This window comes from Phalacrocorax carbo, chromosome 9, assembly GCF_963921805.1.
Source record: "Phalacrocorax carbo chromosome 9, bPhaCar2.1, whole genome shotgun sequence".
Lineage (NCBI taxonomy): Eukaryota > Metazoa > Chordata > Aves > Suliformes > Phalacrocoracidae > Phalacrocorax > Phalacrocorax carbo.
In genome coordinates this window covers 32,812,400-32,824,769 of record NC_087521.1, presented here as the reverse complement: position 1 = coordinate 32,824,769, position 12,370 = coordinate 32,812,400, and the positions used below count along the sequence as shown (strand labels likewise).

The window sequence follows — 12,370 nt, the reverse complement described above, 5'->3', positions numbered from 1 at the left end:
GTCAACCTGCAGCTCAGGGCTGTGGGGACAAGGCCAGGCCGAGGCCAGGCTGGGATAGTGGCCCACTGGTGGGCCTGGCTCAACGGAGCCCATGGCCAGGCCAGGCAAGGCTGGGGGAAGCTGGAAACTGACAACCTGAAGTGTCGCTCTGACGGGGACTGACAGCCCTGGTTTGAGCTGCAGGGGGATTCTGGGCCATGGACAGGGCGGAGGGAAGGCCTGGGGGGGCTGGTCAGGGCCCTGGCAACCATGGAGGCAGCGTATCTCGTAAGCCAGTTAATTAATACTTTTTGCTCCTAAGCTAGGAGAGACCCATGACACCGTTTAGGGACCAGGGAAAGCGAAGCGATGCAGACTTCTTGCACGTGCGTTATTTACACAGTCGATTGCAGGGAAACCCACGTAGTGACATCCAGTGGCAATGGAGTGCAGGGAGCATTTCCTGCCTGTGACATGACACGCTGAGACAGGGTTTTCTTATGCCGAGTCCTGCTCTTGCTCCTTTCCACTCCCATCACGCCCACAGTTCAGCCATTTCCTTTTTCTACATATGGTGTTAGCTATCTTGCTTCGTCCTTGTGCATTCCCTGTCCTTTGGCAGATTATAGCCTGAAATTAACTCCAGTTTAATGGAAAAGGTTATCAGTTGCCATGGAAATGCCTTACCATGTGATTGTGGTTGTACTTCCTGTTGTGCTTAGGGCTGAAACCATTAGACGAGCCTTGTTTTTACACTTGCTTACAGTTCTATAGATATCTGTTACTCAAAACTGCGGACAGAATGTTCAGTCTTCTAACACAGGTCATTTTGGTTTTTATGCTGTGATCTTATGCCAAGCTGTTAAACACTTATGCTAAAGCTTTCTGCAACAGACGTCCTCAGACTTCCTGGTTTGTTATTTAAGAACTGCAAAGCCAAATTCCTGCTGATAACTATTAACTGTCAAGGAAATAGGTTGATTTCCATGAACAAAGAGAATGCTGAAGCTGGTCGCTTGCCTTTGCTGGCTGGCTGATACTGAGATGAGAGCTCTAGGATGCAGGAGGTATGGGCCGCTGTGCCAGGCAGCCTAGCACGGAAAACTGCCCAATGCTGGGTGACTCTTGGCCTCAGTGTTAGCGACTGTAAACAGCACCTCCTTTTCCTCAGGGGTATACCTGCCACCACTAATAGCTCATCTGGGGATCTGTGCTGGCTCTTTCTTTGTTCATCGTATACATTAGGGATTCCAGTAATGCAGTTGATTGGTAATAAAGTAATAAATTAATGAAGTAATTTCCCCTAATCGAGTCACTGTTTTGCCAGTGGTGGTAATTGCTGAGTGATCTCCCTGTCTTTATCGAAAAGCACTGCATTTTGTTGTCATTTTCTCCTCCTGCAGTCATGTGGAGCGGAAATGATTGAGCGGTTTGGTGAGACCTGGTGCCCAGCTGTGCTCAACCACTGACAGTATCCATGGCACATGTCACCGGATCTTAGGTTTGGTGAGGGTTTCAGGGGTCTTTTGTCTGCTTTGTAAGGGGAGCCATTGGGCTATCAAGCTATGGATGCTTGAAGCAGCTGTGAGTTGCTGCTCCAGGGTGGGGCCGAGGGGCGGGGCTGGCCGGCGGGCGTGCCCGTGATGCGCTCTGGCGCCTGTGACAGCAGAGGGGACGAGTCACAATGGGGGCGGTTATCAGGGGCGCCAGCAGGACGCCCTGCCCCAGTACAGCCTGGGCCAGCGGTGAGTGCGCACGCAGGCAGAGGCTGGGCTGGACGAGGGCCGGGGCAGAAGCGCGCGCCCCCGGTGGGGTGGGTTCTCACCCTGCATCGAGGGCACAGCCACTCGTGGGAGCGCCTTGGGCAGGGCACGGTGATGCCGCTGCCGCGGGTGGGCGCAGGCCTTGCTGCCTCCCAGCTGCCTTGCCCCCTCTCCTCCCTGCCCCCAGCTCCCCCCGCCACCACCTCCCTCCCTTCCAGCCACACTCAACCCCTTCTCTCCCTCCTCCCGCAGGCCATGGCTGCCACAGAATTCCTCATCCGGGTTCTGCTAGGGACCATTTGGTACCCGCAGAAGGTCGGTGATGAGCTGGATGAGGCCACGCGTGAGCGCATGCAGCAACGTGCGCAGCTGCTGAGCCTGGAGATGTCTCGGCTGCTGCAGGAGCTGGAGCAGAGCAGCCAGGAGCAGAGCAATGTGGCCTGGGGAGCTCTGCTCTTTGCTGCCTTGCAGCAGCGACAGTTCTGGGCCATTGCTGGAGTCCTGGTCCTGCTCTTTGGGCTCTGGTGGTGGCTCAGCAGAAGGAGCCATGAGACCGACACATGCAGCAAGAAAGGCAGTTGCAGAAAGAAGGGGCACAGGCAGGAGCAAGAAGAAAAACCCAGTGTTGCTCTGGATGTGGGCAGAATTTTGGCGGAGCGCCTTCTGGACGTGCCAGAATCATTTGTCATGGTGGAGGAGCTGGTGGATGAACTTCTGCGTACCTGCCGAAGACTCTGCAGGAATAGTTTCATGCCGCGACTGATGCCAGCCATTGGGGAGGGCAGTTTCTGCCAAGGCTGGAGTCCCCGTGAGGATGACGCCGTCTACCGCCTGCTCGTGCCCCTGCAGGCCCCCCGCGGGCACGCCTTCCACCTCGAGCTGGGCACTGATGAGGAGATGCCGGCAAGGAACTCCCGCCTCCGCGTGGAGCTGGTGTGTACCTGCACGAGGGAGCGGCTGGTGAAGGACATGCTGTGCTTCCTCCACCACCCCAAGGAGGAGCTGAGGAGAAATCAGGGTCCCAGCCTGCTAGGCACCCTCTGCACCGGCCCCTACCTAGACGTGGAGAAAACCACACGTTGGTTCCAGACATTGGTACGTGCTGCCTGGCAGGTTTTGCCTCGGTCGCGACACAGCCGCCTCACAGTGCTGCCCTCCAGGCGCTCCTGCAAGCTCCGGGTTGTGGATGCTTCTGATAGTCTCCTCCTGATTGAGATGCTGTTTGGGGTGCAGCAAGGTGACTCGGACACCTTCCTGAGCATCGAGTAGGCAGAGGCCAGGCTTACCATCAGCGGGACGTGGCCAGAGAGCTGTGCTATGGCAGAGGTGCACATCTTCACGCACAGGGCCAGGCGTGGCGGCACTCCCCGGGGAGCTGGTCCTGCAGAACCAAGCACGCTGGACACGGAGAACACACAGCTCCGTCAGCAGTGGGAATTGCTGCTGCGCCTTTCCTGCGCAGAAGAAGCACGCCCTGGGGAGCGGGGCCCCATGCGGCTGAAGGGGCCGTTGCAAGGAGGCTTGCGACAGAGACACCCGTTGCCTGCTGGACGGTGACTGCCCTTCCTCTCTGAGAGACACTGTCCCCTCCGGGACCTTTACTCTGTGCCAAGGTGCCAATAAATCGTGTCTTTGAATAAACGCTGATTCTGCGAGTGTCTGTGCACCACTTTGTTGGGGAACATGGGCACGGGGTGCTCCCTGCTCAGCTGGCGCAGTTAGAGAGCATTTTGCAGAAGAGCTGATGCAGTGGGCTCTGGTTTCGCTGATTGTTTAACTATGGCCCGCCCTGTCCGTGCTCCTGCCATGGGCCTCATCCTGCAGAAGGGCTTTGGGAAATGAAAGCCTGCCACAGCATCTGAGATACTGCTTCGCAAATGCCTCTGTAGATGAGAATGGGTAGGTATTGGATAGGTAGAATATGTCTGGACCTATTGTATAAATATAATGAGGTAGCCGGCTACGTTATGCTTGATTTGTGGAAAACCACCGAGCAGCCAGGCTTGCGCAACCCTGAAGTAAATTAGCAATGTCTCTCCTGAGGGTGTGATTATCGACTCGTTGCACACCGGGCAGCGAATCCGCTTTTCGGACAACATCTGTGCGCCTGACGGCCTTGGGCTGCGCGCGGGAGGCCCTGGCCAGCAGGCAGCAGGTCTTGGGAGAGTTGGGCGGTGCTGGCTGTCCCCGCAACTGCTTCCAACCTTTGGAAGTGCTAGGAAACTTTTGCAACTGTCCCGCACCGACTCAGGAGAGAGGCTAGGGTGCAAAGTACAGAATTACAAGAGAAATTCTTTATTCATGCGCATGAGGTGTCCCATGCAAACTGGGGCACTCCAAACGTGGTTTTACACGAGGTTCTTATACCTTTCTCTAGCATTCAGGCACAACGTGATTTGACCAAGCGCTACTTAACACGCACATACTACTATTTTGCAAAGCAGCCGTCGTTCTGTGGCATCACCATCCACCTGTTCTTTCTGGATCTAAACGACCCTGGAGTTGGTCTTGCTACAGGTACTTATCTATGACGCCAGCTAACGGGAGGCTTTCACAGAGGTGTTTGTTAGAGGGGCTTGGATGCAGATGTGACCGTGTGGGATTGGAGAATTCAGAGCACGGGAGTAACGGACAGCATCCAGGAACTTCAAGCGGGCAAAGTTGAGCCATCACCTGCATTAGAACCGGTGCCACCAGGAAAGCACGTCAGGTATTAGCAATTGGAGATTCTATGAGTGTGGCGAAACACTGGAACAGGTTGCCCAGAGAGGTGGTAGATGCCCCACCCCTGGAAACATTCAAGGTCAGGTTGGACAGGGCGCCGAGCAACCTGACCCAGTGGAAGATGTGTGGAATAATCGGTGGGGGTGACTTAGAAATTAAACTTATGTTTTTAGAAAAGGTACAGCATGGAAGAGTCTTGCAGGGTAGCGTGCGGCTGACAGGTGAGCAATCCATTCCATGGAAGTCCCCTAGGCTCGTAACCTTAGATGTCAGCGATGCCAGGAGAACTTGGTGTTCTGACTCTAGGAGGATTTGTCCGGAGGGTGGAACGGTGTGGAGACACCATGGCCAGGCTCTGTGACCACGGAGCTGGTACACTGCACATTTGCCCAGGCTCCGTGACCACGGAGCTGGTACACTGCACATTTGCCCAGGCTCCGTGACCACGGAGCTGGTACACTGCACGTTTGCTACCCCGAGCCAACAGTCTGTCATGGTTTTGACAAAATGCTGTCCTTTTTATCATTATAATACCAAAACACACCTCCGTCCCAAAAGCTACTGCTACAAAAGTTTGCGGATACTATCCTTCAAGGTCCGAGCCTCCCCGTAAGAGGAAGCGGCGTATCCAGAAAGTTCCCAAAATAAAACTCAATAGCAACAAAGTCACTATTAAGCAGGCATTCTTTATTACAGCGCTGGGCAGCACTGGGGATTGCTCCACCACGAGTGCTCCAGTGATTCGGTAAACTTCCTAAGATTATTATGCTATAAAGTCATGCATAGTCATAAGGTTCCCGAGGATTCATTAACGTATGGAAAAGTTCAATCCGCGTGCATAGTTGTCTTTTTAGTGGTCTTCGGGGGTCCTCCAGTGGTCTCCGATGGTCTTCCTCACCTGTCCGATGGTTGAACTTTGGGTTTCCTTTGCCTATATATAGTCACTGAATTATCTCATCAGTCCTTTGGCCTTGGACTATCACAAGAGGCTGATGCTTATCTCGGCACTGATGTCCCGAGTCTATGTTATCGATGAATTTACGAGCTTATTCAAGGTCCTTTTAATCCTATCAGGCACCAAGTGGCATTCTTCAAATACCTAACACTATCTTTGCAAGGGAGGAAGCCACAAGACAAGAAGGATGCGTACAATTAGGTCTGAGTCAGGGACTGTCAGGGGTTTAGTCCTTTCACTACCTGCCTCTAAGATGCAACCACCCCTCACTGGGCAAAGCAAGGGAATTTTACACCAATCATAATAAAGGTGCGTATGACTAGAGTCACTCAAGCTCCACCTGAAAGGTAAAAAATAGTATAAATTAGGTTAAGGGAAAAAGGGTGTTGGGGAAGATACCATCGCGTACCACTCTGACTGATGTGCTGAGTACAGCGGAGCACGTCTGAAATATCTTTACGCTAATGCGCACAGCAGGAGGAATAAAGAAGAGGAGCTAGAAGCTTTGGCCCAGTCCCAGAGCTAGAACGTCATCGGCGTACGCAAAAGCTGGTGGGATGAGTCCTGTGACTGGTGTGCCGTGACGTGGCAGACGCTTACGGGCTCTTCAGGAGAGAGAGGCAGGGCAGGCGAGGCGGAGGGGTTGATTCAGGGAATGCATAGTTAAACGTCACCAATGCAATCTAGTGTAGCGCAACAAATGTTGGGGCCCGGAGCCAAAACTCAGCCAGGATAACGAGGTAGCCTTGGGCTGTAAGGTAACAGGCAGAGCTTGCATGATGACGGAAACTTGTTGCTTTGGGGGAGTCAGAGGGGCGTCAGGACAAGAAGCGCCTAAACAAAGTTATAAGGACGCTGCAGAACTACCAAACTCCTGTCTGGAAACCACCCCGTGATCCCTGAGGTTCCCCTCAGAAGCACCCGGGACAAACAGGCAACAGCCTCAGACTGCCACTGCTGTAAGGGGCCTCAGGCAAGAATGCACCCAAGGATGTAATCTTCCCAAGCCTGATGGGGAACATCCTGGGGGGGATGCAAACAACCTAGCAGCAGGTGCCACTCAAAACCAAGACAAAAGGAGCTAAGGACATCTCCATCTAGATAAGAGTCAGAACACCCGTTGAAACCAACACCCCTTGCAATACACTGGCAAGATTACTGGATGGGCCAACTCATGACCGACCATATGTGGAAGAAGGGACTTAAAATGCATGCGTAATTAAGAGGCAAGTATTATAATTAGTGCCAGGAAATCTAATGCGTATGTATATAACTGAGCAATATAAGCTTTGTCCATCAGGACTTGCAGTGTGCAAGTCAGGAGGAGCGACCCCCCTTGCACCCAGGGCTGCAATAAACCTACCTGCTTTATAACTCTCCGTGAGTTGTAGAGTTTGTTTCCGCGCCTCAGGGTAGCACTGGGTGGAAAGGAGGGGCTGGACTGTGCACAGGGCTTGCAGCTGGGGACGGCATGGTTGAGAGCCACCGCCTAAGGGTGAAGGGGAAAGCAAATAAAGCGGATGCTTTTGTGGCAGCCTACCACTGACCATCCAGCCAGGGCGATGCCACCGATGAATTATTGGACTAGGAAGTAAGGGATATCTCTGGATCAACTGCCCTCTTCCTTATGGGTGGTTTGAACTTCCCAGGCGTCAACTGGGAATATCGTACAGTGGACGCAAACAGGTCCAGGAAATTCCTGAAGCACACTGAAGATAACTTCTTGGTTATCTTAGCAGGTGCTAAGGGGGCCGACCAGGAAAGGTGCCCTCCTAGATTTGTTGCTTGTAAAGAAAGAGGGAGTGGTGGGCAACGTGGTGATTGGTGGCTGTCTTGGTCACTGGTTACAGTGACCACGAAGTAATGGAGTTCCCAGGCGTTGGCGATAGAGGAAAGCTGCCAGCAGAACTTGGAGCCTGGATGCGGGGAGAGGTGACTTGGGGCTGCTGAAGCAGCTAGTTAGTAAGGTTCCCTGGGAATCTGCTTTCACGGGTATTGGCTGTCCATGGATGCTGGCCACTTTGTAAGAGCCATCTCTTAAGAGCGCAGGAGCAGGCAATTCCAAGGTGTCAGAAGTCAAGCAAGTGGGGCAGAGGGCCGGCTTGGCTGAACAGGGATCCTCTTCAAGAACATAGGTGGAGAAGGAAAGTGTACGGACACTGGAAGCAAGGAAAGAGAGGCGACACGAGAAGACGACAGAGATGGGGCTTGCCACTGTAGGGGGAAAATCTGTGCAGCCAAAGCTCCGTTAGAGTTCAAGCTGGCCAGCACTAGGACATGAGGAAATGGACTGACGCTGCGTCAGGGGAATTTCAGATTGGACATTAGGAAAAGGTTCTTCACTAAGAGGGTGGCTGGTCACTGGAACAGGCTCCCCGGGGAAGCGGTCACGGCAGCAAGCCTGCCAGAGTTCAAGGGGCGTCTGGATGATGCTCTTTAGTCATATGACTTAGTTTTAGGTAGCCCTGCAAGGAGCAGGGAGTTGGACACAATGATCCTTATGGGTCCCTTCCAACTTGAGCTATTCTATGGCTCTTTGACAATAATCTGAGGGCCGCTGTACAAGGCTAGCAAGTTTCCTGGTAACCCAAGCCGCAGGGAGGTGAACGCTTCCTGTAAAGGCAGGTCTGCTCAGCAGAACAGGGCAGTAGTGAACGGCTTCTTTGTTTTGCTTTACCTGGCCACGTAGCTTTTGCTGCTAAACTGTCCTCTCTCAACCCACAAGTCTTCCCCCTTTCACCCTGCTGATGCACTCAGCCTGCCCACTGTTGGCAAGGGATTGAGCAGCTGCGTGATGCCAAGCTGTACCTACTAGGATTAGCCTGCACCACCTGGGAAGGCAAGGCCCAATAAATCACTGAAACCAGAGGGCACTGCACCCGCTCTTCTGCAAAATGTTGGCCGACTGTGTGGCAGCTGAGCTGTCAGCACCCCATGCCCGCATTCCCCAGCAAAGTGATGCATAGAACCTCAGGGACGCAGCGCTTGTGTGTTCAACAAGTGATTTATTGGCATGTTGGCACCTCTGCCATAGCACAGCTCTCTGGCCACGTCCCGCTGATGGTAAGCCTGGCCTCTGCCTACTCGATGCTCAGGAAGGTGTCCGAGTCACCTTGCTTCACCCCAAACAGCATCTCAATCAGGAGGAGACTATCAGAAGCATCCACAACCCGGAGCTTGCAGGAGCGCCTGGAGGGCAGCACTGTGAGGCGGCTGTGTCGCGACCGAGGCAAAACCCGCCAGGCTGCACGTACCAATATCTGGAACCAGCGTGTGGTTTTCTCCACGTCTAGGTAGGGGCCGGTGCAGAGGGTGCCTAGCAGGCTGGGACCCTGATTTCTCCTCAGCTCCTCCTTGGGGTGGTGGAGGAAGCACAGCATGTCCTTCACCAGCCGCTCCCTCATGCAGGTACACACCAGCTCCACGCGGAGGCGGGAGTTCCTTGCCGGCATCTCCTCGTCAGTGCCCAGCTCGAGGTGGAAGGCGTGCCCGCGGGGGGCCTGCAGGGGCACGAGCAGGCGGTAGACGGCGTCATCCTCACGGGGACTCCAGCCTTGGCAGAAACTGCCCTCCCCAATGGCTGGCATCAGTCGCGGCATGAAACTATTCCTGCAGAGTCTTCGGCAGGTACGCAGAAGTTCATCCACCAGCTCCTCCACCATGACAAATGATTCTGGCACGTCCAGAAGGCGCTCCGCCAAAATTCTGCCCACATCCAGAGCAACACTGGGTTTTCCTTCTTGCTCCTGCCTGTGCCCCTTCTTTCTGCAACTGCCTTTCTTGCTGCATCTGTCGGTCTCATGGCTCCTTCTGCTGAGCCACCACCAGAGCCCAAAGAGCAGGACCAGGACTCCAGCAATGGCCCAGAACTGTCGCTGCTGCAAGGCAGCAAAGAGCAGAGCTCCCCAGGTCATGACGCTTGGTTCTTGGCTCGTCTGAACCTGGCTCCTTTGCCTCTGGCTGCTCTGCTTCAGCTCCTGCAGCAGCCGAGACATCTCCAAGCTCAGCAGCTGCGCACGTTGCTGCATGCGCTCGCGCGTGGCCTCATCCAGCTCATCACCAACCTTCTGCGGGTACCAAATGGTCCCTAGCAGAACCCGGATGAGGAATTCTGTGGCAGCCATGGCCTGCGGGAGGAGGGAGAGAAGGGGTTGAGTGTGGCTGGAAGGGAGGGAGGTGGTGGCGGGGGGAGCTGGGGGCAGGGAGGAGAGGGGGCAAGGCAGCTGGGAGGCAGCAAGGCCTGCGCCCACCCGCGGCAGCGGCATCACCGTGCCCTGCCCAAGGCGCTCCCACGAGCGGCTGTGCCCTCGATGCAGGGTGAGAACCCACCCCACCGGGGGCGCGCGCTTCTGCCCCGGCCCTCGTCCAGCCCAGCCTCTGCCTGCGTGCGCACTCACCGCTGGCCCAGGCTGTACTGGGGCAGGGCGTCCTGCTGGCGCCCCTGATAACCGCCCCCATTGTGACTCGTCCCCTCTGCTGTCACAGGCGCCAGAGCGCATCACGGGCACGCCCGCCGGCCAGCCCCGCCCCTCGGCCCCACCCCGGAGCAGCAACTCACAGCTCCCCAGGCAGCCAGAGCCCTGACAGCCAGAAAGCGCAGACCCACCCGGCAGGACAAGGCCGGGTGACTCGATTTGGGGAAATTACTTTATTACCAATCAACTCGGTTCACTTGGGTAAGTCGATATCACGGTGGGCGCAGGCTTTTCCACCGACACCTTGATGACAGCTGTGATGCCCCTCCTGACCACCATACCCCTGTCAGGCTGGCGCAGGAGGGATTTCCTGCTGCGGCTGCAGGATACCATGAGATACCTGCGCTGCTGCCTGGAGGAGAATCGCCTTGACCACCTCTTCTTTGGCAATGAGAACATGCCCCAGGAGATCATCTTGCCCCCTGCCTTCCAAACAGCTGAACCCCTCAACCTTTCCCAGGAAGGAATGCTAGTTAATTAAAACAAATTGCTGGTTAGGGAAGCTCTTCTCTCACATTCCCCGTGACCTTGGGCCAGCTGGAGTGGTAGACCTATTCAATGCTGCTTTTTCCTCAAGAGGGATGTGGAGAAGTGGCTGTAAGGCGTCATCACTGTAGTTTGCAGTTGTGGGAAACCAACAGGTCCAGCTATCAAGCAGTGACACTTCTCCACGGCTCTTAAATTGACAGGAGGGCTTCTGGTGGTCCAGTTCAACCTTCCTTTGGGACTGCCCCACGGCCACTTAATCTGTAGCTTTCAGGTACCGCAACAACAGGATCTATTAGGGTGCAGAGGGTTGTGGGGGGTTGGGGTGCAGTTTCCTGGGAAGGACTTACAGCAGAACCTAGGCATCATGGCACTCTGGACACTTGTGCCAGGGTACAGCGAGGGCCAGCCGCTCCCTCAGGGCCTGGAAGTCAGGAGCTGAGTGTGCTAAGACAAAGGCCTGTCCCACCACCTCCATCCAGGTAGTGGGGCAGGCCTGGAGACCCTTGGCAGGTTCACTCATGCCTGCAGATCATCAAGCAGGTTCACGGTGATGAGGCAGGATGAGTTCAGGCCAGGAAGTCAACCTGCAGCTCAGGGCTGTGGGGACAAGGCCAGGCCGAGGCCAGGCTGGGATAGTGGCCCACTGGTGGGCCTGGCTCAACGGAGCCCATGGCCAGGCCAGGCAAGGCTGGGGGAAGCTGGAAACTGACAACCTGAAGTGTCGCTCTGACAGGGACTGACAGCCCTGGTTTGAGCTGCAGGGGGATTCTGGGCCATGGACAGGGCGGAGGGAAGGCCTGGGGGGGCTGGTCAGGGCCCTGGCAACCATGGAGGCAGCGTATCTCGTAAGCCAGTTAATTAATACTTTTTGCTCCTAAGCTAGGAGAGACCCATGACACCGTTTAGGGACCAGGGAAAGCGAAGCGATGCAGACTTCTTGCACGTGCGTTATTTACACAGTCGATTGCAGGGAAACCCACGTAGTGACATCCAGTGGCAATGGAGTGCAGGGAGCATTTCCTGCCTGTGACATGACACGCTGAGACAGGGTTTTCTTATGCCGAGTCCTGCTCTTGCTCCTTTCCACTCCCATCACGCCCACAGTTCAGCCATTTCCTTTTTCTACATATGGTGTTAGCTATCTTGCTTCGTCCTTGTGCATTCCCTGTCCTTTGGCAGATTATAGCCTGAAATTAACTCCAGTTTAATGGAAAAGGTTATCAGTTGCCATGGAAATGCCTTACCATGCGATTGTGGTTGTACTTCCTGTTGTGCTTAGGGCTGAAACCATTAGACGAGCCTTGTTTTTACACTTGCTTACAGTTCTATAGATATCTGTTACTCAAAACTGCGGACAGAATGTTCAGTCTTCTAACACAGGTCATTTTGGTTTTTATGCTGTGATCTTATGCCAAGCTGTTAAACACTTATGCTAAAGCTTTCTGCAACAGACGTCCTCAGACTTCCTGGTTTGTTATTTAAGAACTGCAAAGCCAAATTCCTGCTGATAACTATTAACTGTCAAGGAAATAGGTTGATTTCCATGAACAAAGAGAATGCTGAAGCTGGTTGCTTGCCTTTGCTGGCTGGCTGATACTGAGATAAGAGCTCTAGGATGCAGGAGGTATGGGCCACTGTGCCAGGCAGCCTAGCACGGAAAACTGCCCAATGCTGGGTGACTCTTGGCCTCAGTGTTAGCGACTGTAAACAGCACCTCCTTTTCCTCAGGGGTATACCTGCCACCACTAATAGCTCATCTGGGGATCTGTGCTGGCTCTTTCTTTGTTCATCGTATACATTAGGGATTCCAGTAATGCAGTTGATTGGTAATAAAGTAATTGGTAATAAAGTAATAAATTAATGAAGTAATTTCCCCTAATCGAGTCACTGTTTTGCCAGTGGTGGTAATTGCTGAGTGATCTCCCTGTCTTTATCGAAAAGCACTGCATTTTGTTGTAATTTTCTCCTCCTGCAGTCATGTGGAG

The 12,370-nt window shown here is 54.3% G+C and overlaps 1 protein-coding gene across 1 annotated transcript; it reads left to right on the top strand.

The window, feature by feature from the left end:
• The first annotated feature begins 1,967 nt into the window (after positions 1 to 1,967).
• Positions 1,968 to 10,986, top strand: LOC135314967 (inositol 1,4,5-trisphosphate receptor-interacting protein-like 1). Its single transcript, XM_064460017.1, is given in 4 exon segments — positions 1,968 to 3,295; positions 4,120 to 4,259; positions 8,830 to 9,048; positions 10,124 to 10,986. Coding segments are annotated over 4 exon segments (1,911 nt in total). The 5' UTR covers positions 1,968 to 1,997; the 3' UTR covers positions 10,378 to 10,986.
• Positions 10,987 to 12,370: the final 1,384 nt, after the last annotated feature.